The sequence below is a fragment of the Protopterus annectens genome, chromosome 4.part0 (genome assembly GCF_019279795.1).
Source record: "Protopterus annectens isolate FY-2018-M chromosome 4.part0, PAN1.0, whole genome shotgun sequence".
NCBI lineage: Eukaryota > Metazoa > Chordata > Ceratodontiformes > Protopteridae > Protopterus > Protopterus annectens.
Genome location: NC_056733.1, coordinates 334,947,002 through 334,974,978, shown reverse-complemented (window position 1 = coordinate 334,974,978; position 27,977 = coordinate 334,947,002). Strand labels below are relative to the sequence as shown.

The window sequence follows — 27,977 nt, the reverse complement described above, 5'->3', positions numbered from 1 at the left end:
AGTGTATGTTTGTTGTGGTATTCCCTGCATGAAAAGATTAATCAAAGATTTTATAGACATGTCAGTTTCTGAGACTTTGTATCAAAGTACTGAAATTGAAGAACTGTTGAAAAATGGAACACTTTCATAAGTTTAAACTAAATGACTCTCTTAACTGCAAATTCTGAACAGAAAGAGGTTAGGAGAAGAAGCAACTGTTTATGCTTTTGAAAATAGAATAAAAAGTACTAACAGGGGGGAAATGTTAGAAAAATATGTATTAATGTATATGTTTAGTGCTTATTAGAAGCTAAAAGGGTTAACACATTTCATTCTATTTTATGTACAGCTTAATTTTGTATGGAATTAAAAGATGCTTTTTCAAACTGCAGTATGCTTTCTGAAATTGCAAGATGCTCTCTGACCTAGTATTTGCTAGCACAGCAAAATTCATGTTTATGCCTTTTGGAAATTTACTGAGAAGCAGGTGATTATCTGCTAGGTCAGGAAAATGAATGAATAGTGAATGAATAGAACAATACTGTTTTCTATAATGTGATTGAATATAAACAATCAGCTCTGTTCGTGTTATGATAACATGCACAGCTGCAGAAAAGAAAAGAAAAGTTACATCAAACAAAGACTGCTTGAAGAAATGAACTATAATCTGTACTCGCTTTGTGCTCAAATTAGCCATAGTACCTTGAATGGTAACATTGCATAGTGAAAAGTCATATCTGACCGATGGTTATCAAGGCCACATTGTTTTTCTCAGGAAGTTTTTTTGTAAACTTGATATACCAGCAGAAAATCATGGACAAACAGCTGCTGTGAAATAATATTGAAAGAACTTGTGATTTATTATGTCAGCTTAGTAGGCGATGCCTTGTAAGAAATGTATAAGAATTGCTTCACTTCCTGATTCTAGTTAGACAAACTCTGTATTAGCACGTTTTTTGTCTCCTTGCTGCAAGATTAAAGTACCTTAACCTGAACCTGCCATGTGTTGATCATTTTGAAGTTGTTTTTCCTTTGACACAGATCATAACAAATATTAAAATAGTTATTTGGTGGTTAAGAAATCATGACATATCAATACTCAAAGTACCCAGGCAGTAGATTACAAAACATTACTATCTCCTGATCTAATAACATATTACTTTAGCAACATATCTTTGAGCAATTTTCTGTTCATTCAACTTGCATTGTAAGGCAGTCTAGACAAATTGAAGCTGACAAGTCCCTTATTATAATAAATATATTTCTTCATATTTGGTAAATCTTGACTACAGTTTTTAATTTCTTACTCGATGTGTGAATTTCTTATGTCTTACCTTTAAGATTAATCCCACTAACAGATACTAATATTATACTTGGTCCAAATAAAATCATATTCTTTGACACCAGTTTTACTCAGTTAGGAATGTGTATTTACTGTTCAAATGAAGTTAAATTGCAATTTTCCTAATAGCTATTTATATATTATCTCGGCTAGATGCTAGAAATGTTCAGAATCTGTTTGTAAGTACAAACAGCATAACTAATAAGATGTAAATACTAGAGTCATGAATAAGCAGATTTATTACTTGCTATGATGGCAGGAAATGCTGAAAGAAGATACAGTCATGTGACATCCCACTTGCATTTTAGGCTTATATGATACCAAACATACTCTGCCCTAAACAGTTTATATAAATATTTTCAAGGATAAAGGTATTCTTAACAAATTGCCTTAAGATGAAATTTCCATTCACAAAAAGTAATTCACTGATAACATTTCTACAAGGCTATAGCATAACAATGCTGCCAAGTAAACAATTAAGTTAAACCCCCTCTTATTTAATGTTCCAAATTGGAGGAAACTAGCAATAATTCTCAATTAATTAAAACAAGTAGACTGTCCTTTATCATGGAGATTTTTTTTTGAAGTTCACAATGCATTTATTTATTTATTTATTTATTTAATTAATTAATTTATTTATTTATTTATACTCTTAAATGCCTAATAAACCTGCTTAAATATTTCACAATACTGTTCTAATATACCTAAGATGCAATTTTAATACTGTAGGGTCCTGAGAGTGCGTATTTGGCCAGATTCCAAAACAATTTACCCTCTACATCCTGCTCAGACTCAGCTAGGCTCAGCTCAGCTAGACATAGACAACTCCAAGAATCAGCTTCTACAATATCTCCTTTATTTGTCTGCTAATGAGAGATCAAATACTCCTAGGTGGCAGCAGTGGTATGCTTGATTTCAAAACCCTGATGATCCTTGCTACCCTTTGACTGAACACTGGAGTAAGTATTGGTCATGTTGTCCTATCAGGAATCCAACAGCAGCTGCAGCATTGTTGATAACCCTGCTACATGTTAGCCATCAAACTGCCGACATTAAATGGAGAATGTAGTTAACTCTACAATACTATGGATGACACACAGGTGGAGCTTTGCTGCCTGCCAGTGCTGCCTGACTGGACAGCTTTGGAGTAGACTATGAACTCTGTGATAGTCTCAGTCTATATTATGTTATGCCAGCAATAGATAATGTGATTCCCATCAAGACCCACTGAACAAACACAGACACTTATTTTTTGGTTCAGATAACAAGATAGTAAACTTATTTATCCTAATGGTAGACTCCAGATAAAGGGTGTTATAAAAACATAATGTAGGTAGTCTGATTAGATACTTTGTTCTTTTCTGCATTCCTACTTCTGTTACAGCATCTGAAGCTGACCTCCATTCCTGATGCAGCAACACCAATTTATCTATAACTTTGTTTCATTTTTAAATCTAATAATATTCCTCTAAATATAGACTTTTTTATGATATTCTCTAAAAACTAAACTAAACAGATACATACTGTACACACACAACTCAGACACACACAATCCCCCATGCTCTGTATTCCACCTTAAACAATATCCAAACCAAACTTGTACTTGCTTTAAAAAATAAATAAATAAAAATAAAAAATAAATTAAAAATGAAAACATGAGAGCATTTCTCATTCACTGCTAAGGAAAACAAAATATATATATTACACACACACACACACACACACACACACACACACACACACACACACACACACACACACACACACACACACACACACACACACACACGCAGACACACACACTCACACACAAACTACACACCTGAATTAGCATCCCCAAAAAATTTTGTTAGAAAAAAAAGTTAAAATAAAGGAATAAAAATTAAATAAAAAAGCTGACTTCATCACGCCTACTAGAAAACAACATCACTAGCAAAACTGACCTGACCAAAATGAAATAACTAAACCTAACATAACACTCAGTGCTCTCTACTCAATCACATAAAAAAGAACTGATATTACAAAAAAATAAAAATTAAAATATACCAGAAGCTACAATACAAAACACTTACAAAATGCTTTAGTCATAAAACCCAGGTGCACTACCTAAAGCTCAATTAAGAAGAAATACAACAAATGAAACAAATGGAATATGTTGCAATTTGGTTTGTATGATGCATGAAACATCTTAGACTTAGTACTATGGAAATTAATTCAAGATTCATGGTTTCACCAGGTATGAAACTCATTCCTTAAATCTATTGTACAATATATTTCATGTATCACATATCAGCACCGCAAGTATTATATATTTATTTCACTGATAACTCAAATCACTATGCACTATAATTATTGTTATGTAAATAAATTTGGATACATATTTTACATTTGTATATAAACTATCTACCTCCTTGCATATTCATAAAAATAGATTTAAATGTATTCATTACAATGAAAAACTTCAAAGCAGTGACTTTGCAGGAAAGAAATCTAATGAGGTATATCATATAACAAGCACGGTTAGCTGGCAGTTGGATACAGTACATGTGGTATCACAGAAAAATTGATTCCTGTGCGAGAATTCCAAGTAATACATAAAATTAAAGCTATGGCAACATGTATGCAAACTGTAACTTCTATGTCTTCTGCTATTTTCAAAGTAAAATATTTTTTCTGGCATTCTGTACTTACAAAATCTTTTAATTTTACATTTTAAACTATGTTGTTATGATAGTACATATATTTCTGTTCAAGGATATTTATGTTCACACATTTCAACTTTCAGTCTCCAAAATATTGATGACTACCTTTCACAATGTGGAATAAATGGACAAAATTGAACATTGATAATCTGGTATCCAACAAGTTCAGCATGATTTTTAACCTAACTATCCTTGCATCATTAAAAGTTTTGGTATAACTTTGGTAAATAATGGAAAATTTTAACTGTTTAAAAGTTGATATTCAGTATTTCCAAATTACCTGATTAACTACTTTTCTTCTCCCTCACTTTTTTCTCCTCATACATAGTCATACATGATTGCTGCATTTCTGTTCCTATACCAAATGATTTCCTATATTGTATACTTTTGACTCAACCATTTGCTTAGCTATATTCCCTCTCAGAATTAGTTGACAACCTATATCTCTTAAGCACTACTACAGACAAGTGAACATCATTATGTATATGATTTATATCCTTATTTTCTGTATTTTCTATCAATATAGATTTGTGGAGCTTTCTTCCCAGGCCTCTGATGATACGTTTTTTCTTTTTATTCAGCCAAGTCAGACTTTCACAGTAAACAAAAACAAATAATAAATAGTAAACACTTACTGAACTTTAATAACTTCATCTAGGAAGCTTACAGCATGGTTAATAACCATCACTTCATACTCACAAAAAGTTATTTTGTTTAACTAATATAAATCAATATTATTTACCGTGGATATTGGTTAAACATTTCTTAATGAATGTGTGTCAGATCCTTTCAGTGTGGAAAAGCATAGAAAGTTTTGTAAAATTTAAAAGTTAAAAATGTTGATGTTCAGTATTTCAAATTTCATTTTACACTTTGAGTACTTCCATGCCGTATATGCCGGTCTCTGCAATATTTATTTGTTCAGTTTTTCACAATTTTGTGTCTGTATTGTATTCTATCTGAGACAAGGTAGTTGACTTTTTCTGAAACCAGCCTTTTCTCAGACATACATTTGGGTCTTCTCTCAATTTGCAACATACCTCTCAATTTCTTAAAACAAGACATCTGGACAAAGACATAAATAATAGGGGGGGACAAGACCCCAAAATAGGGACACTTTTTAAATATTGCTATTACAAACTTAAAAATTTGATAGAATAACAGGTTTTGCATTAGCATGAATTTTCTGAAGGGAATGAAGTCTGAAATTCAAATGTCTGTCATGATTTCTTGACTTCAATCTTCAATGATTTACCAATGATGTGCCAGAAAACCACATTTTTTTGGGAAACAAACCAAAAATATGAGGCAAAAATCTGGGCATTCTGTGAAAATCTGTACAGTTGAGAGGTATGATTTATACTCAAATATTACATTTGGGCTGGAAACACCTCTTCTGTGAGCCATATTGAGGGTTTGATTAACAATATTACTAATGCATGGGCGTACCTTCGTTGAAGGTTGTGCATCAGGGCCGGCAACTCGGCACGTAAAAATCTACTGCCAATCATTAGCGGACCGGAGTTACGCTGTGGTGACCCCTAACCGGGAAAAGTCAAAAGACACAACAACAACTAATGACTCTACTGATGTTCTAGCAGTTGCTGCAATAAAATTAAATGATGAAATCAGTAATGAATAATAAATGTATAAAAAAGGCCACAATTCAGACTAGCTTCTGCATTACATGGCACTGATTTATATAGTGATTTATTAAAGCTGATTGTGTATATAAAACGCACATTTTTACTAATAAAAGCAAAATGTTTCATTCATTTGCTTTCCTTATAATCACTAGTATATCCAAAGGTTCATAAATGAAACATGGGAAGATCGCTACCAGACTACATTGAATCCACATTTGCTGACATTCCTTTGGTCTATTACTGTTTCCATATTTACCCTTGGTGGCTTAATAGGGTCACAGATTGGTGGAGTTTTGGCAATAAAGTTTGGCAGGTGAGTTTAAATCTTTACTAATTCTTAATGATAGAGAGAAGCTTATTATCTATTATTATCCTCATAAACTTTTCTTAAAAATTATTAGCATGCATGAAAGATTAGAAGTGTTAGTGTTTAACCTAAACACTCTGATTGTCACTTGAGCTACACAGCAGAAAATGGATATACATTAGGTTTAAGCCATGACAAAAAATCTTCTGTATGCCACACACTTCTTTCTATACACATTTCTCTTTAGATTATTTGACTGCTGTATGTAAAGTGTAATTTATTTTATATCAATTACTCACTTTATTGTTAAATAATGAGAAGCCAAATGAGGTACCATTTATATTAGATCTATGTGCATATTTTAAAGCCCTGAAATCCAAATCATTATTTCTATAAATAGGAAATATTTGATTGTCTGATATAAACTTCATTCACACATGTGACTGGTTTTAGGCTTACAGTACTCTGTATGCATGGTGGATGTTTCACTGTGTTATATACACAGGCAGTGGATGACTATTGCTAAATTAGATGAACATCTGAGTGACAGGAGTGAAAAAATGAAGAACGCCAGTCCATTACTGTATCTTTAGCAGCAAGGGGGGGGGTAGCATGGGTTATGCAGCATGAGTCAAAACTTTAGAAAAACACTGGAAAACTAAGAAAACAATCCATATTGCTTGAGCAGTAGTATAACCTAGGGCTCTGTGGTGCATGCAAATGTGTTAGGATCTATAGTAGGAGTAGAAAGAAGGCATGAACAGTGCTTCAGATGCCAATACTTTATTCCCTGTCTGTGTTTGGTACCTTGCATGAGAATTAGGAACATAATCAGTTAGGCTGGATGTTCTGACAAAAGTTCAGCAAACTTAGTCATCTGAAGCTTGTAATATTATTTGTGGGTCTATATTATAACATCAAAGTTATGGAACATCGAATACAATATGGTCGACACCATATTGTCGAAGTTCCGTAACTTCGAAAATGAAAAAAAAAATCAAACCTTTAAATTTTTATCATAACGGGTTTAAACAGGGGGGCAAGCACCCCCCACACCCCCTGCTACTTAAATATATCAACTCTGAGACTGCACTACATTGCAGTAAACGGAAATCTCCCCTTACAGAGATTTCTATTTACACGCTCAAGATTCTGAGCATTCGAAATTCTCGTGCTGACAATGCCAGATTTGACATTGTCAGCTTTTGAGAATATAATATAGACCCTTATTTGTGCACCAGAGGTTCATAGCAATTTAAGCTGGGCAATTTTCAGTTCAATATTGGTTACATCTGTTTTCGTAACAAAACCTTTGGCCATCTATGATGAAAAAGTGGTGAAAGATATAGTAAAAGATTTTAGGTCATTTATCATAGACTGGTGATGGTAAAAAAAATCAGAGTCATCAAAATAAAAACAGAAATCATTTTGGTTACAGTTGATGTAGGTTTTATAATATGGCATGATACTGAATTAAAATGGTGTACCTATACGTTAATGTAAAATGTTAAGCTGTCAGTATTTAAAATGAATGTACTTAATGCCTAATTAGATTTTTGGCAACGCTTCACAACAAGTGGCGTAATCAAAAGCTTGAAGAAGCAGTGGGCACAAGATTGGGATTCATCTGCTTGCTATGAGCTCCTGGGAAGAAACCCATGTCTTTAAAAGCAATCATTATGATAATTTTTTTGTATTATGAGTGTTTTATAGACAACCTACTCCTATTGTGGAATGGCAGATTACAGATTCTATAGTAATTTATAAGTAAATGGAGCAAAAACACTATCAACTGGAATAAAATGAAAAAAATGTGTTTCTAGGTGTGCAAGTGTATAATGATGTATGAAATTCTAGATTGCTTACTAAATATATCAGCATATATGATACTCCCAAAAATAAATTTGAAGTGAGAAGCTACACCAAGAGATATAATATTTAAAGCTTGAGATCTGTGGGAGATCACAGAGAAATGAAATATGACCTCCAACAGAAATAACTGAAAAAGAGAGCAAATATATGTTAGCAGGGTCCTAAAGAGGATAGCCCCATACTTTCACATATTAAGAAAACATGTTTCAGCAGTTTCCTCTCCTGTGTGACATTTCTCTTTTAAGCTTACTTGGTACACACCATGTTGGGGCTGAAGAAAATCTCATGATACTTTCTTTAGAAAGTTGTCTACCTTGTTCTGGAATTATTTCACTCCTCACATATGAATGATTTTGTCAAGGGAAAAAAAATTTGATAGAATAACAGGTTTTGCATTACCATGAATTTTCTGAAGGGAATGAAGTCTAAAATTCAAATGTCTGTCATGATTTCGTGACTTCAATCTTCAATGATTTACCAGTGATGTGCCAGAAACCACATTTTTTTGGGAAACAAACCAAAAATATGAGGCAAAAATCTGGGCATTCTGTGAAAATCTGTACAGTTGAGAGGTATGATTTATACTCAAATATTACATTTGGGCTGGAAACACCTCTTCTGTGAGCCACATCGAGGGTTTGATTAACAATATTACTAATGCATGGGCGTACCTTCGTTGAAGGTTGTGCATCAGGGCCGGCAACTCGGCACATAAACATCTACTGCCAATCATTAGCGGACCGGAGTTCCGCTGTGGCGACCCCTAACCGGGAAAAGCCAAAAGACACAACAACAACTAATGACTCTACTGATGTTCTAGCAGTTGCTGCAATAAAATTAAATGATGAAATCAGTAATGAATAATAAATGTATAAAAAAGGCAACAGTTCAAACTAGCTTCTGCATTACATGGCACTGATTTATATAGTGATTTATTAAATCTGATTGTGTATATAAAACACACATTTTTACTAATAAAAGCAAAATGTTTCATTCATTTGCTTTCCTTATAATCACTAGTATATCCAAAGGTTCATAAATGAAACATGGGAAGATCGCTACCAGACTACATTGAATCCACATTTGCTGACATTCCTTTGGTCTATTACTGTTTCCATATTTACCCTTGGTGGCTTAATAGGGTCACAGATTGGTGGAGTTTTGGCAATAAAGTTTGGCAGGTGAGTTTAAATCTTTGCTAATTCTTAATGATAGAGAGAAGCTTATTATCTATTATTATCCTCATAAACTTTTCTTAAAAATTATTAGCATGCATGAAAGATTAGAAGTGTTAGTGTTTAACCTAAACACTCTGATTGTCACTTGAGCTGCACAGCAGAAAATGGATATACATTAGGTTTAAGCCATGACAAAAAATCTGCTGTATGCCACACACTTCTTTCTACACACATTTCTCTTTAGATTATTTGACTGCTGTATGTAAAGTGTAATTTATTTTATATCAATTACTCACTTTATTGTTAAATAATGAGAAGCCAAATGAGGTACCATTTATATTAGATCTATGTGCATATTTTAAAGCCCTAAAATCCAAATCATTATTTCTATAAACAGGAAATATTTGATTGTCTGATATAAACCTCATTCACACATGTGACTGGTTTTAGGCTTACAGTACTCTGTATGCATGGTGGATGTTTCAATGTGTTATATACACAGACAGTGGATGACTATTGCTAAATTAGATGAACATCTGAGTGACAGGAGTGAAAAAAATGAAGAACGCCAGTCCATTACTGGATCTTTAGCAGCAGGGGGGGGGCGGTATCATGGGTTATGCAGCATGAGTCAAAACTTTAGAAAAACACTGGAAAACTAAGAAAACAACCATATTGCTTGAGCAGTAGTATAACCTAGGGCTCTGTGGTGCATGCAAATGTGTTAGGATCTATAGTAGGAGTAGAAAGAAGGCATGAACAGTGCTTCAGATGCCAATACTTTATTCCCTGTCTGTGTTTGGTACCTTGCATGAGAATTAGGAACATAATCAGTTAGGCTGGATGTTCTGACAAAAGTTCAGCAAACTTAGTCATCTGAAGCTTGTAATATTATTTGTGGGTCTATATTATAACATCAAAGTTACGGAACATCGAATACAATATGTTCGACACCATATTGTCGAAGTTCCGTAACTTCGAAAATGAAAAAAAAAATCAAACCTTTAAATTTTTATCATAACGGGTTTAAACAGGGGGGCAAGCACCCCCCACACCCCCTGCTACTTAAATATATCAACTCTGAGACCGCACTACATTGCAGCAAACGGAAATCTCCCCTTACAGAGATTTCTATTTACACGCTCAAGATTCTGAGCATTCAAAATTCTCGTGCTGACAATGCCAGATTTGACATTGTCAGCTTTTGAGAATATAATATAGACCCTTATTTGTGCACCAGAGGTTCATAGCAATTTAAGCTGGGCAATTTTCAGTTCAATATTGGTTACATCTGTTTTCGTAACAAAACCTTTGGCCATCTATGATGAAAAAGTGGTGAAAGATATAGTAAAAGATTTTAGGTCATTTATCATAGACTGGTGATGGTAAAAAAAATCAGAGTCATCAAAATAAAAACAGAAATCATTTTGGTTACAGTTGATGTAGGTTTTATAATATGGCATGATACTGAATTAAAATGGTGTACCTATACGTTAATGTAAAATGTTAAGCTGTCAGTATTTAAAATGAATGTACTTAATGCCTAATTAGATTTTTGGCAATGCTTCACAACAAGTGGCGTAATCAAAAGCTTGAAAAAGCAGTGGGCACAAGATTGTGATTCATCTGCTTGCTATGAGCTCCTGGGAAGAAACCCATGTCTTTAAAAGCAATCATTATGATAATTTTTTTGTATTATGAGTGTTTTATAGACAACCTACTCCTATTGTGGAATGGCAGATTACAGATTCTATAGTAATTTATAAGTTAATGGAGCAAAAACACTATCAACTGGAATAAAATGAAAAACATGTGTTTCTAGGTGTGCAAGTGTATAATGATGTATGAAATTCTAGATTGCTTACTAAATATATCAGCATATATGATACTCCCAAAAATAAATTTGAAGTGAGAAGCTACACCAAGAGATATAATATTTAAAGCTTGAGATCTGTGGGAGATCACAGAGAAATGAAATATGACCTCCAACAGAAATAACTGAAAAAAAGAGAGCAAATATATGTTAGCAGGGTCCTAAAGAGGATAGCCCCCATACTTTCACATATTAAGAAAAACATGTTTCAGCAGTTTCCTCTCCTGTGTGACATTTCTCTTTTAGCTTACTTGGTACACACCATGTTGGGGCTGAAGAAAATCTCATGATACTTTCTTTAGAAAGTTGTCTACCTTGTTCTGGAATTATTTCACTCCTCACATATGAATGATTTTGTCGAGGAAAATGCACACAACATGGTAACTATAAGCTCTTTTGTTACTTCACAATGAATGGGTTAATACAACTTTTCAGTATAAAACTCATAGCTATTTGACTTTTACTATCTTATAAAGCCACATTCTCATAGTCTGAAGTTGAATAACCTGACGACCCCTGAGATGCTGTGGCTGACCCACGGAAGTAAAGTGGAAGGAAGATAGGACTTGAAACTCACAAAATATCACATTTACAAAGCCTGTGTTATCTCAATTATTCTTTACCCATCTGCTAGTACTTTTTACAGATGGTGTTACACACAAGTAGTAAGCAAATATGTAGCAGTCACTACAAAAAACAAAATCACTGACATTTTCATTGAGGATTTTCATATCTGACAGTTTCTCTCACTACTTCCATTCTAAGTGAATGGGGCTAAGATCTAACAGGGCAGACTAGGTCACTGTAATCTCAATAGCAAAATGTAGCTTTCCAAGAAAACATGATCACACCATGGTATCTGCCCATATGAAGACATTCAGTGTTAGAAGAAAATTAAAATGAATAATAAATAGCTGTTGTGGTCTTACAGGCATGGATTGTATATAACTTAATGGCAAGCTAATATATACCTATAGATTGATATAAATACAAAATAGATATGGATATATAGTAGGATTCAAAACACAGAGAGGTCTTTAGCAATGCTTATGAATTGCATGCTGATATTTTAGTTCAAAAATTAAATTTGCATTGCTTTTACTGGTTAAATGAAAGTTGCATTGTTAAAAAAGTTCTATTTGATGGTGTTCCAATAATCCATGGTTTACCCTGATCAACTGTTATTAAATAAAGAAGACAGACCACTTGTATAGTTAAAAAAGGTTCTGAGAGTTTTTGTATGAATTGCTTACTTTTATTCCTCTGATAGAAATGCCATGCCCTTGTATAATCAAATTGTTAGTTTATAACCTGATGTAAGGTATATTTCCAGATTGACAAAGCACAAACCAATAAACTGTGGAAGAGCAACTTTTTGTGCTGTTGGTATAATGGCTAAGATAACACATGATACTTTCTTGTATTATTTTATGTTTCTTGCTTTATGATTGTTGTATTATACTAAAGCAGAGCACTGCATGTTTGTTTAATGTTGTATCTAGCAAGGAAGAATTTGATAAATAAATAAATCCATAGTTAAATAAATAATGTTATTCTACACTGTGCTATAGTATGTAAGGGGTAAATGTTACTGTATATATGTCATTTTTACTTTTTTTTCAAACAAATAAGTGCTTTTGATTATAGTAAGACTAAAGGTGAATTGCAATTTCCATTTTCTGTTACAGCTGATTGTAGTCCCTGTTAAATAAATAGTGGCCAAAGATAATATTTAGTTATCTAATTACTGTTTCAGTTGTAAGGACTCCCAGTTCCCCATTAAAGTATTTTGTTGAGAAAAAAGATAATTTCTTTCATGCATACAAGTCTACTTTTACAGCTACATCTAATGAAATTTACATAAATGGAAGTGAGAAAAATTGTAATGCTTCAAATTAGGACTTGAGTGTCATGCACTCATTTTATGGTTAGTAACTCATGATTTCTGCAGTGTGCTTTAGTCTTGTGTTTTTCTCTTACATTATTTTATATTTTGCAATTATTTTCAAAATGATACATATTTTCTAGCTAGGTAAGATGGAAGCATCTAGTCATTGTGGCTGTGTTACTATTTTTAGGAAAGGCGCTCTTCTGATCAACAATAGCGTTTCATTACTGGCAGCCCTTCTAATGGGCATTAGCTATTCTGCTAACGCATTTGAGTTAATCATTATTGGGAGATTCATAATTGGAATCAGTTCTGGTGAGTACAAAAATGAATTTTATTTATTTATTTATTTGCTTATTGTGGAGCTACACACAAATTAGAATAGACATTTTATTTCAATTTATATTGTCTGAAAAGGACATAAAGTTTTTTTTTTAACTTATTATACTTCTTTATTGCTTAGCATCTCAGGAATCTCAGGGTAAAAACAAAAGCCCTCTACCTGCTAATCCTCAGAGACCTACATCTGTGGGCAAACAAACCACTCAGCAGGTAAAAGGGAAAAGTGCACTGGATGTGTTTTTGGCTGATGACTCTGGTGTTCCTGACAGTGCAATAATATGGAAGCACAGAAAAATGTAAATGTTTCAAAAAGAACTATAGGGAACAAATGTGATGCCTTGGCCTCCCAGGTCATGTCTTTGGAAGCTGGATTACCAGGACTGAAAAGATCAGTGATAGTTTCCACTGTTCAATAATCAGTCAACAGTGGCATGGACAAAACCTGGATGGGAGCTGTGATGTGACGTGTGATGCCCCACCACTGGGCCAGTAATCAAGGAGCCTCACTCCTCAAACCTAGCACCAGTGGAGGAAGTAGACTTGGGAAGATGACAAGTACACACACAATGCCCAAGCCAAGACCTCCAGCACCCTCTCTGTCCAATCAGTGCTTTGTGTCCCTGCCCAAGCAGCTCACACACACACACACACACACACACACACACACACACACACACACACACACACACACACACACACACACACAAAAGACTGGCACAGGTTTACTAGCTATGCCCCCTTCTGCCCAGACTGTAAGGTAGTTTTCACTGCCACCAGCCACTATTTATTAGCTACTTTAAGGCCCTTAGCAAATGGTGTCCAATCTTACTGTGTAATGTTACTATTAATTCAAATGGTAGTTTGACCAAAGCAAGGCTATTTGGAGCAGCCTGCACAGTGTCATCAAATAGATATGCAAGTACTTTAAGAGCTTAAATATCTCTAGACAGACCAACCACAATTAAAATGTTTAGATATATTTAGTAATAAATAATAAAAGAACAAGACAATACTAAATATGTATTCACAGTGACATCAGAGTCCAGAATCACAGGAAACACAGCAAGGTAATTTCAGATGTGATGAGTGGGTTTTCCCAGCTGATGCTGATCAGGTCAGCAACAAATACAAAATGTCCAGTCTCTCTATCAGAGTCTTCTTAAATTGATATCAAATATTACTGCTCAGATACTTGCAGCATGACATCACTTTTTGTCACCTGACTTTTGTTCTCAGGCTAAACTCCCATGGCTAGAAACTACCAGCAATTAGCATCTCCCTGTGAAAAATACATAGCCCTCACATTTTTGCAGCTGCTGGAAGACATAAATCAATAAAACACTTATAAGACAATGCAGAAGGCTCCCTAATTTTAGACAACCTGTCTCCTTGCTGAATTGAAGCCAACATTTATGGTGTAGTTATAAAGCAATTTAATTTCAACCATTTTTCTGAAGTTTTGATAGTTAACCTTCCATGTTCCAGTTTCCACTGTTTATATACATTTACACAGTTACAATAATGTATACACATTTCTGTTCTTTTCCAGTAGGGTACACTGTGGTTACATATTTAAGCTCAGTACTTTACATACACCTGCACCAGCAGTTTGGTATACAGACAACATACAGTTCTAATACATTTGTAATACAAGCATATGAATCATATTGCTGCTCATAAATGATATATAATTATTTACAAAATTCCAGACAGCTGGGCTGGCAGTATCTCCTTATGTCACACTTCTATATAAATCCTATTAATATTCACAAATGACATAAAATTATTTACAAAAGTCCAGCTAGCTCTGCTGACAGTATTTCCTTTTGTTACATGACCCATCAGAACTATACTTCAGTGAGTTCCTTAATTGTGAGTTGAAAGTGCTTGCCTCCATCTCATTCCCATGGTTTACGACTTCATCAAGGTGCTCTTGTGTCACAGGGCCAATGTTTTGTATATGTGCCATCAGCCACACAGCATGAGCTTTCCTACTGCTTTGACCATATCACATTATTTGGCACTGCCACTGTTAATGCATTTTTTGCCAAACAAGTATTTTTACAACTCTGTCAGCAATACAACCCCAAAAGTTTCTGTTACTATGATGCATGCCTACTATACCATCTAGAATTGTACAAATCTGGACAAAAATGTAATTGATCTTGAGAAAAAAATAACTGTCTAGCAAATCTCCTTCCTTTTACCATCTGGTGACAAGAATCTTAAAACTGCTGATCATCATACGGCGTACATTTAGTCTCCCTCTATGTTTAGTTTAATGCTCACTCAGGTGTTACCTGCTTAACCCCGATGCCTTTGTCTCACAGCACTAATCTATCTTATCCAAATGTCAGTCCCTGTTTCAAGTTAGCAGGCTCTCAAGAATAAAGCCTGGTTCACCAGCAAAACAACAGAACCAGTGCTCAGTTTTCCCCCACTAAAGTCACCACCACATCTGGAGAAGGAGATGGTGTCACCACATGAGTGCACCGACATGCCACTTGACCTGTTTTCCAAGTCTAACAGACCATGCCACTCAATCTCTTGGTACAAAAAATCTAGACAAAGACAATAATAATGGCGGGTGGCAAAACCCCCAAAACATGGACAAATTTTAACAATTGCTCTTATAAACTCAGGAATTTGCTTGACTAAAAGGTCTTGTGTTACAATACGTTTCTGAAGGATATGAAGTCTGAAACTGAAATGCCTGTCATTATTTAGTCAGTCCTCACTGATTTGCCACAGAAATCCAGAAAACCATAAATTTTATGGGGAGCAAACCAAAGATATGAGGCAAAAATCTGGACATTCCATGAAAAACTGGACAGTTGAGGGGTATGTAACAGACACACATCTGCTCCAAGGCCATGCAGGACACCTCCCATGCCAGTGCTAACATCAATGCATATCACTTTAAAGGCACTGTCTCCTGCTACACATACTATAAAAGAAAATGGCTCCCATGGAATCCATCAGAGCAGTTATGCAAGTAACAGTATTACAGGGAATCCTACCTCCTCATATTCTTTTGCTGTTTTCAGAATTTCTGAGGAATTTTCCTAATTCACAGAAGTCAAATTTGGATTCTGTGGTGTCGCCTATGCTGGATGCTTCAGGTTTTTGGGATAAAAATTCCACCACTTTGATAAGAATGATTCCAGGTGCATATATAGGCATGACCAACTCAGTACCAGCTGTTGTGTTGTACTGTTAAGCAAGGATACTGCTGTTGTTAGTGAGAAGGGATTGGGCTGACATGATGGTTAAGGTGTTTTCCTCACAGAAATAAGGTACAGGGCTTGATTCTCAGAAATTTGTCACTGCCTATGTGTATATTAGTCTCCAGGTTAACTGCCTATTACTTACCTGTGAATCATGCTAAAATATCTGTGATATTTAGGACAGTGCTGTACTATTGCAAATCTGTCAGAATATCCTCCAGAGCACATCCTTTTTATATGGTTCTTGCCTTATGCACCTACCAACCATTAAGCTTTCCCAATTTTAACTTGACCCAGTTCATTCCCCGGTGGTGGGGATCTGACCCATCTTCTAGGGAGAGAGCCATCCTAGGGAGTAGGGCATCACTCAGGCAGTCATGTGCAATACTTGTGTCCCTGTGGGCTGATAGGCAAGGAATACATTTTTACTTATCTAATCCCTCCCTTAGGTTTGGCACATGTGACCAACATTACAGGGGGGAGGGGCACAATGCCGTCCTCTCCACAAGCACACTCTCCTGTGCTCTTGCTTATTGAGGTCTACTGTCCACTACACCACACACCTACTCCCGGCCACAAAGCCACCTCCTACTGAAGGTCTGCTGCAACCCCTGACCACCTTTTTCTGAATTTTCTGACTATGGCACACATATTCTCCCTGACAGTTCCATCAAGCACCTTCAGCACTAATCAAATTGAGATTACCTGAGATGTAGTCAGAGCTTTATCCCTCTATGCCACTGAAGTTGGTTGCCCTCCATAGTACATTTTACATACAATTAAATGCATTGTTAACTTATTGAAAGCTTGGAGGCATTTCATAAAAGCCTCTTTGGGTCTCTGTAGCTGTTCACAGTACCAGAGGCTGATTGTAGTGTTTCATGCTGGGCAGAGGATTTGACTAAGGATTGGACATTGGTTGAGTAAAATCAATACATGATATTTGTACTTTCATTTTGTTAAAATAGTAATTAATAAATTACACTTTAGCATAACTTTTCTATGCTGCCAACATGGCCTTTGCTGCATTTAGTAAGCTTTAGTTTGTACAAACAATTTAAAAGAAACATAGATGAAAGTATATTTCGTAGCAGTTAATTAAAAAAATACACCATTCACTGCTCACATCCTCAGTGCTTTTGTCATGAGTTAGACATTTGAACTGACAATAACAAACCTAATCTTTTAAAAATATATATTTTTCAGTCTAGTTGAAGACCTTCTTTGCATTATAACCTCAGTAAAAGACCCATTAGAATTGTGGACTGATACTTAACTGACTAAAATGTCACTCAACATTTTTGAAAAACATATACACTATTTTGAGTCTGTGTCTATTTCTAGATACAGTTACCTTTGAATCTTTAATGCCAACAATGTAGTAAGCTCTGTGGAGAAAAAAAAAACATGTTCATTAGATCTTACTTGTTTACTTCATTCCTTCCTAAAATTATGTCGCAGACAGTGTCTTGCTTTAACCTTATACATCTTTATTTTAGGTTTCTTTTTTGTGTGACAACTAAACGTGGGCAAGCCTGGGACTTTTGGAGAAAACAAAGTCCATTAAGAGATGAGCCGTAGCACATAATAAGAGCAATAACTAGGATAAAACAAGCAAAACAAAACAAAAAAAAAACACTCCACTGGACTTAAGGCAAAGCTAAGTGCCAACCAAATGCGCATTGCCAGCATTCAGTCAAATTAATGGTGGCAAGTACATCCTGTAACAGCTTGTACCCATGCAACCACCACCTTCACTCTGTCATAGCTACAGTCTGTTGACAATCAAACTGATAAGTGAACCACTCTGAATGCAGTAAGATAAATGTTGCCTTGGCTGATAAAGAAAAAAAATATTTTTATCCTTCTGTTCCAGTGACACTTTAGCACAGTAGTTTCACCAGGCCTTGAAAGAAATGGGTAAGCAATCCCAAGGTAGAAACAGAATATGATGTCAAATTATGACAATAAAGGCAAAGTGAAATGCTGGATTTGTTAGCTTATGTAAAAAAGATGTATTTCAGTTCAGCTCTTTTGCAGATACTGTCCCTCCAGAAAAAGCATATCAATGATAAAATGATAACTGCCATTTGCTGTTATGTCTCCAAAATGATAGCCACATTATGTACACTAATTTCTCACTGAAAAGGAAATGAATAACATTTTACTATTTCACCTTGCTGTTGGTATACATACACACACTGCCTCCCAACTAGCCATATCAATTTTATTTGCAAGCAATGCTTATGAAATGCCCATGTGCTTTCATGTACAAGACATCTCCACACCCCTTCCCTGAAAATGTAGCCACATTCTGAATGCATCTCTGCTATCTGATGGACAGAAAAGTGATAGGCAAAAGAAACAATGGCTACAATGATCTAGCAATTTTCACTTGTTGCTCTTGGATACATATACTCACCCCACCTTCCACATAAACACACTAACCATTCATATTAGGGTTACCACTTTTCTATGTGCTACAAAATGGAACAAAACCACACCCCTTGAACTATTACACAACCCTGTCTCTCTTCACCCTTTTCCTGCCCACTTTCCCACTCATTTTACAACATCAACACATACATCACTATGGAGTAGAATGCCTTCTTTTCTTCCACCCCCCCCCCTTTTTTATGAAGTCAAATGCCAGATTTCAACACACTGCCTTCACATTAGGAATGCTTTTCAATTAAAAAGTTATCCTGAAGCTGCATTTTTTACAAACTCTGGCATTTTGTTTGTGCAGATAAGTAGAATACAAGTATCTGCCACTTAACATCTGGGATAGGTTTTATCCCCTAGAACGTTAAGCGGTGTGGATGTTAAGCAAACACCCTATTCTTTATATTGTGCTTTACTTATTGTCTGTCTGCACAACAGCCGATCACATTCACGTCCACTTAGTACAGTATGAATGCAAATGCAGTTGTGGACATTGTGTGGAAGGACGTTAAGTTGTGCACACCTGTAGTGGAGTTTGTAACCTGCTTAATGTACTACCACACTAACATTCTGATTGCTGGGTAGTCCACTAAAAAAAGATAGGTGGCAACACTAATTCATATCAAAAAGGGATTTACATGAATCAGTTGCCCTCTGGGCATACACAGCAAGCCCCCCCCCCCAAAAGAAAGAAAGAAAGAAAGAAAGAAAGAAAGAAAGAAAGAAAGAAAGAAAGAAAGACCAAGATAGCCACTTTCAATGGTCATTTCTGCATTTCTGAAATGCAAATCTTCCCTGCAGAAACTGAAATTCATAGTTGCAACAGTAACAGATTTAAAACTTGTTGCTTATAGATACATTGACTACCCCTAAACTAGCAAGAAACATAACTACCCAATACCATCTCTCTCCCTCTCTCTCTCTCTATCCCATATAGAGAGACACCATTATGTACCCTTCTGATGTTAGGATGCAATGAAAATTAAGCAAATAATAAACATTTTTTAACCTACAGCTTTCAGATATTATAGACTGCCCTCCCCATCATGACACAGTAAAAATCACTTTATTAGTTACTATAGTGTTTATCCACAGAATGGTCTGCTAAACAGATAACCACTTCTAATAATCACTGCCTCTTTTTAAGTAAGACAAACTTGGCTTGCTCTAAAAAGCACAAATGAATGCAATAAAAACCTGCCCACACTATACATCTTGATGTCAGTAGTGCCGTCACCTCTGTCTTGACCTTTACTGATCTATCTCTTTCTCATACAGGCTCCTCGAACTCCATGGTAATTTTCTAGTACTCTGCAGTGAACTAAACAAAGGGCCTGTCATCCCAAAACAAACGACAAAGCTTTTTAAAGAAACACCTTCCCAAACAGTATGTCCCGTAGTTTGTCCCCATCTCACCATCTTTAATCTTGTACGTGAAACCTAGCTGTTTAATTTTTTTTTCCTTTTGGTACTGCAAATTCACCCTTGCTAGAGTGCCAGACAAGCACAGGGTGAATATGTAGACCAGACCTGCAAGCAGTGGGTGCTTTTCTGATTCAGCATTAATTCTGCTGGGAAAAAAGAACTCACGGTTGCAGCTCAGCTTATTCTGACTTGCTTGATTATGAGCCTGAGCTTAGCTTTACCATGAGCTCAGGCTTGGGTTGATCCAACTCTGGCACATCCATCATGAGTTAAAAGCTCTATAAAGTTATCACGAGTCTTGTTTTATATGACTGAATGTTCATAGTTTCATAGGTTCATAGGTAGGTACTAGGGTATCAGCCCTGGGGCCTATACAAGCCCAGACAAAAAGGTACCCTGGCTTTTGCCACCCAAGAAAATTATTTTCCTGTGCCACTGTTGAGCAGAGCCACAGAGGTGATCCCCTGGGTGAATTTCCTATTTCCCATACAATCATCAAGTTTTTCTTGAAGAGTGCTAATGAGGAGCTTTGTTTGATAACAACATTTGAATTGTGAGACAATAACAAAGTGATGAAGTCTTGTTTTTTTAATAAAGTTTTAAAAGTGCCATTTCAGGGGGTGCCCTGTGGTATTGTAAGGTATGGCTCAATATTTTTTTAAGAAAAGCAGAATGTATTCAGTTCTATGGTATCACTTTATTAAAAACAGTTGTGCATGCCTTCTCATGCATGTACATAAACCTTTCAACCACTCAGTTTGGTTGTGGACAAAGAGTTGTTATCCTTGCATGTCTAAACCAAGCATTTGACAAAATTAGTGAACTGATGCCCATCTTATGTTAGATCAGTAGCGATTCTTACCATTTTAGATGCATTAAAAACATATTCCCGCCAGAAGAGATCTTTTGAATTTGTACTTTTAACTCACAATGGGTGTAACCTGAGCCTTTTAAAAATGATATTATTGTCTCACAATTCAAAGAAACATTCATATCTCTAGAACAGCATTACTGGAAAACTGTAAATAACAAACTATTCAGCATAAAGTAATCTTTCCAGTGGTGGCATTCCTTCAGTTCTAGGTCTTAAACTGGATTTTAGATGCCCCAATAAACACCGTCAATATTAATTTATGTAATGTTGTATAAACTGAGTATGATATCTTGGCAATGATTCAAGCAACAGATATACTGTCGGCAGGATTTTCACCATACAGATTTGAGCTTTCATATTATATGAAGCAGTTCTGTTTGTGCTGAGATATTTAAAGAAATATGAACATTATTACAATACAAATCAATAGAATATGAATAATATTCAATCTCTTTAGCTGCACTAGTAAGAGGTCAAGCATCAATGCAGTTGTGATTTCCATCATGCAAGCTGTAAGAAGAAATCTTCGAATACCCTGTATGTAGCATGGTTTCGGAATTATTAATGTAAATATGAACAAGCAATATTTGATGCCTGGAAGTGTAAGTAGGAGGTAACCACAGAAACACCTGAGCCATCACTAGGCTGTAATGAGCTAAATGAAGCGCATACTTATTCCATGACAAGCGCAATATTTTCAGATATGAAAATTACTGACTCAATGACAGGTTATCACAATGATGTCAAATATTCACTAGTATGTAAAGGACGATCACACTAGGAATGAATCCTGCCCATGGCTGTATTGGTATTCTTACAGCTGAACTGCAATTGCTGTTTTACTGATTTTATCTTTGTCATTTTGTCTTCTGAGGCACAGTCCTAGAATAACCTCTTTATTTTTATATGATATTTTTGTTAAAAAGCAGAAGTTTGACACAGTAAACTATATAGGAAACTGCAGCACAACCAGGAAAAAGCTCATCTAATCCCTTCCCATGCCATCTTTGTACTTACAAAAGTAGGACTTAAATGTTCAGAAAAGAGTGAATCCATAAGGTAATCCATGAGTCTAATGGAGACGTGACACAGGCATATTACAATGTTTAAGTCTTTTGCTGGCTGTTTTAACAACAAATAATATTTTTATTTTGTTGTTGACAAATCTTTGCAATTATAAAGGATCCATTTCTCAACATCTGTATTAACAAAATAACCCATTAGAGAAGAAGTCAAATACTTTGTTTTCAGCAGGTTTATATTACATGATCAAACAGTCAAATGTTCTAACACATAATAATCGACCCCTAAATATCGAAACACCGTAATGTTGCATGGCAAAAAAACAAACAAACAAAACAAAAAAAACCCACACCCAAACAAACCATTGCAATGCTCTAAGCAGTGGGGCAACCCCCTGCACCCCCCTTACCCCCCGCAACTTAAATATACCAACTCCGAGATTGCACTACAATGCAGACAATGGAAAACTTCCATGTCTGCACTGTACAGAGATTTCCATTGAACCATTCGACATTCTGACGGTTCGATATTTAGGGGTCGATTATTACATGTTCAAACATTTGACTGTTCGATCACATAATATAGACCCATTTTCTGCCATCATCTGCATTAATAGAAAATCTTACTGAATTTGTTTTCAGGAGCCATTCGATTCTAATCATATCAGTATAACCTCTTGAAAAAAATTAACATTTGAGTGAGACTGGTATAATATATGCCGAATAACATATTTTTATTTATATTGCTAAATTCCTTAGTGAGTAATTTAGCCTTTTGCATGAGTTCAAATCTAAACCATGCACCATGCAACTGACAAATATTTTGGATGCAGCTTCATTTTGTCATTTAATTGGGGCAGAATTTAACTGAACTGCCCAATTGTTTATAATTTAACTAATTCAAGATTGTTTTGTATAGTTCCAGTTCACAACCAAAGCCCTTTATGGTGTCTAGACCTTTTTGGATATGGTTTCTCTAACTAGGCAACTTATTAGCCAGTATTATAGGCAGTATTAGAAAATGCAAGAAGTTATTAACAAAATGACACTAAGATTGTTAATCTAGGATGTGCTGCAGTACACAAATTAATCACTATTTATGACTTATTATTCATATTTTCATATCTGTGTTCATATTTTAATAACTGAGAGCCCTACATGTATGGTGTGACACACTATGGTGGGGTGGGGAAATTCATTGTCAATGTCCATTTATTTCCCACTATACCTGAGATATTGCTGTGTGTTAGTAATTACAAAAATGAACAGTATTTCCATATGTACTTAATATTTCAGAAAAGTGACTTACAGACTGTTGCATGACAGTAGGTGAAACCTTAGGTGTTGTTGAAGGAAACCATCTTTGTTATTTGCCTGTAATTTGCACATCTTGAGAGATATGTGTTATTTATATTGATAATTATACAATTATTAATATGTTTCATATTTCTGTACACACATAAATAAACATGTACTCAGAGAGGAATTTCTTGTCCTCATATGACAGCTCATGTCTGATTAACAAAATGTTCTAATTATATATGCTAAGTTGTATAATTTCTAAGATATGAGAATTTGTAAAAGTTTAGCAAAAAATATAATTTGGGGTTTGTGTACATTATGATTATAGTGTTTATGGAAAGACTATGAATGCACTGACTGTTATTGTAAAGAATACTTTTTACTGAAAACACTGCTATTTGTTCAGTTTTAATAGCTTTTACTGTTCAGAAAATATTTACATTTATCAAGCTTATGATTTTTTTATGTTTATTTTTTAGAAAATGCTCAGGAAGGTTGTATTTAGGCTGCTAGAGGTATGATATTCCACAGCACATAGGTGTTAATGAGTTAATGATAAAATCTTTGTAGCCGATGCTTAATAGGTACTGATTAATTTGTTTGAGGCAGAGTGTAATTAAATTTTATTTTAATTCGAATGAAGCATGAAACAATGATATGGAAATGTGATCATGACACTGACATATGTAGAATTTTCTTGATTTTCTGTTAAATGTTAACATTGCACTGCTTAATCCTGCAACTGCTATTACACATCTGATTGTATTAGTGTTTAAATAATGTAAATTAATATGTAATCAACTTCTTATATGTTATGTATCTTTTATTGTTTCTGTTGTAAACCCTGGGCTGAGCCTGAAAATGGTCCAGTTAGATCAGTGCTCTACCCCAGTCAACAAATAAACAAACACCTTTATCTCAGTCAACAAATAAACACTCAAATAAATAAATAAATAAATAAATAAATAAATAAAATACACAAATAAATAAGCTATAATACCGGTAATAAGGAAATAAATGTCTTAGAAGATGGTTTAACTGCTGGAATCCAACCTGCTATAGGAAGGTGAAGCTATTGAAACTGAAAATAAAATGGACCAATTTCTTGCTTCTTATAAGCGACTCCACATTAGCAGTGAATTGTGGGATTCTGGATAACCGAGAACCAAAGATATTCTGTAATAAAATTAGTCTAATGATCTTTTTTTTCAGAAAAACTGAAGTAATCTGTGGCTGTAACTGAAATTAACCAAATACAAATATTATTATGAGTGTTAAGAAATGACACATTGTGCTGGGCCTGTAGCATTTTGAAACCTCTTTCTTGAAATACGTATATGTAATGAAAACAAACAAAGGGAATTTGTGTAGAACATCCTTTCTACATGAATTTCTTCTAGATCTTTTGGATATTTCCATACCATTCTTGCCTAATTCAAAGTACAGAACTCTTAATAATAATAAAAAATGTCTGGAAGCAGTTTCACTTACAGGAAGTTAATTCCGCCTATAAACATTTAAAATAAAATTAATGTAGTAGAAATCCATGTGATTTTTGTGTTATCTATTACCTACTAGAATGTGCAGTGATATTACAGAAATTGTCCTCTGTATTGGAGGTTATTGGTCTTTACTGTTGTTTTCTCATTATAATTTTCCATTGTAATTTCATTGTAACTTAAATAAACTATACTGATTTTAAGTGGGACAGCAGAGAGGATGAGATGCTGCCAAGAGTACTGTCTGAACCAGGGTTTGACACTACAACATTGGAATGTAGTACTAAATTGTATTTTATGTATATGTGTAGGTGACAAAGTAATACAGAAGGTAGTGTTGCTGTCTCACAGCACTTCATTCACTAGTTCAGTTCTCAGTTGGTATGTGTCTTCTATATGGGATCTGCATATCCTTCCTGTGTCCACTTGTGCTTTTACTGGGTATTGCTGATTCTTTCCACATCCGTAAAACCTGCAGTATGTGAGGTTGTAATTAATTTGCGATATGTAAGTGAGCATGTGTGTTTGCAACTTGTCCTGTCCAGGATAAGTTTCTCTGCCTCATACCCAGTGAGTGCTAGTAGAGTTACCATCTTTTACAAAAAACTGAAATGGATTAAGCTTGAAATTAAAAAATAAATACTTTAATGTATTATGTATTTAATTAGTACATGTTGACCAAAATATGCTGATGAACTAAGGTCTCCTCTTAGATGAGTTATGGAAAGCCAATACACCAATAGGATGGTACAAAGATATATAGTGTTTATAATCAAGCTGTACAATAAATAAGAAAAAAAGAACAGAACAAAACACTGCTTAGTTTTGACAAAACACGGCTAAGCACAATCAGTCAAGTAACATCTACTTTATAAAGTATTTTGAATACTTTACTAACAATTGCAACAGGCAGTACCATCTTGGTCTTATCTATTACATAAATTATTTTTCTTGTTCTTTACAATGAGTTGGGGTAAGTCACAAGTGCGGTAAATGGGAGACAAATAAAAAATAAAAAAGATGGCTAAGCATTATATGTTTCATAAACAGGTTTTATGTATGTGTGTGTGAGTATATATATATATATATATATATATATATATATATATATATATGTGTGTGGTTCTACTTTTTTCATCGAAAGTTCATGTTTTCAAAAAGGAAAAATGCAAACCCATTTATGCGAAAGTACACTTAAACGAACGTGCACTTTCGTGACTATATTAAAAAATAAAACACTGTAGCACAGAAGGACGGTACAGTGGGGATAAGGGAATATACCTGTTTGCCCACTATAGTGTGATCTCAGAGTTAGCATATATAAAGTAGTGGGGGGGGGATGCAGGGGGGCTTGGCCCCCTGCAAAAATGACTTTGTAGTGTTTTTTTTTTTTTAATATTACCAGTTTGGTAAACCGGTAGTTGCAAATGTGCACTTTCCTTTCATTGCACTTTCATGTAAATGGGTTTGTTCTTTTCCTTTTCAAAAGCATAAGCTATCAATAAGAAAAGTAACAGATTTCCGGAAAAATCTCTGAATGGATAGACATCACACTCACATATATACAATATATAATGTTATGTGCAGGAGATTTTGACCCTGCTGATTCACCCCCAGACGATTCGCCCCCGACCTATTCGACCCTGGACGGTTGGACCCGTCTTTTAGATTTCCATTGTGAATTACTGAAAGCAATGTTTCTAGTTTAAATCATATTTAAAGAACTTCTAGCTTTCTTCCTGACTACACATTGTTTACCATTAGTGGAACACCTTAAATATTATGTATCTGGTGGCCTAAATCATGTATGTCACTTACTCTGCCTTTCTCTTTTCTGTAATTCATTAACTACATACTACTATCTTCCTGGTATGCCACTCTTGTTTTGCCTACACTATTTTAAACTGAGCAGTGCTGAGTAGAGCTGATTCCCTAGAATATGCTAAATTTTGAGCTATTAGGGCCTGAATGTTTCAGAAGTGTAATCATATCTTTAACTGAATCAGGATGCCCGTGTTAATGGAGCGTTCTCATTAGTGCTCCTGCTCTGCATATGCAGTGGAAATCTTCTTCCCATGTCAGCTGATTTTAAAGACTGAATAATGAATTTTTGAGCAGTGAATTGAGAGTTGAGCTCTGCTGCACTTCAGTTAACATGTCTGCAGAACTTGTTTATCGAGGTTAAGTATGATTTCCTCTAGCATAACTTTAAACCTCTTAAAATAATAAGAGTTAGCATTCATTTTAGTAATACAGTTTAAAGTAAACATCTTGGTTTATAAATCCAATCAGGGCTGAGTTTATACTGTAAGTGCTGCTTTATATAACACTGGTCGAAGCTTGGCACCAGACAGTATTCTGTTTTTTGTTACGGACATTGTGCTTAACAGCAATACAAACACACCCCCAACCTATTCAACCATGGACGGTTGGAGACACGTAAAAGAATGAATGGTAGTAAAGCAAAAGCACGTCAGAACATAAATACAAAAGAAAGACTGTTTAAACATTCTTACAATTGTTTAAATAGTCTTTCTTCTGTAATAATGTGCATCAGCTACTATTACATAACAAAAAATAACATTATTTAAATAAATATAATTAAAAAAAAAACCTGTATATTTCTGTATTCCAGTCTTTCTTTTTATTTTTGTTCTGATAAGCTTTTGCTTCACTTACGAAGTTCTGATGTGCTTTACTTTTACAATGCTTTCTTTGGCATTTAAATTGAAAGCAGACATAGAGCTATACATTAAGAAACAGTGGAAACACTTAAATACGAGTGTGCTTTTTGAAAAAGAGAGATCATTATATAGAGAGAATGACTAACTGAGGATCTAGTGGAGAAGCAGTTTAGAGTAATGCTCAGTTACACTTAGGTGAACTGCCATGAGTTTCTTTCCAAAAAATCTTGCGTTCAGTGTGAGGAAATCTACACAGAATCACTGTACGTATAATGGAAACTACACAACAACTGATCCTCAAAATGTGTGGCATGCTGACACTAGTTATTATATGTTAAAGATTTAAATGTTATGTTTATACTAACCAGTG

The 27,977-nt window shown here is 34.8% G+C and overlaps 1 protein-coding gene across 1 annotated transcript in view; it reads left to right on the top strand.

The window, feature by feature from the left end:
- The window catches only part of LOC122800250 (solute carrier family 2, facilitated glucose transporter member 11-like), a 361,259-nt gene that overhangs the window by 96,331 nt on the left and 236,951 nt on the right, over positions 1–27,977 (top strand). The window contains exons 3-5 of the mRNA XM_044069741.1: positions 5,822–5,982; positions 12,978–13,102; positions 13,251–13,425. Coding sequence (XP_043925676.1) covers positions 5,822–5,982; positions 12,978–13,102; positions 13,251–13,425 — 461 coding nt within the window. The remainder of the gene's footprint in view (positions 1–5,821; positions 5,983–12,977; positions 13,103–13,250; positions 13,426–27,977) is intronic.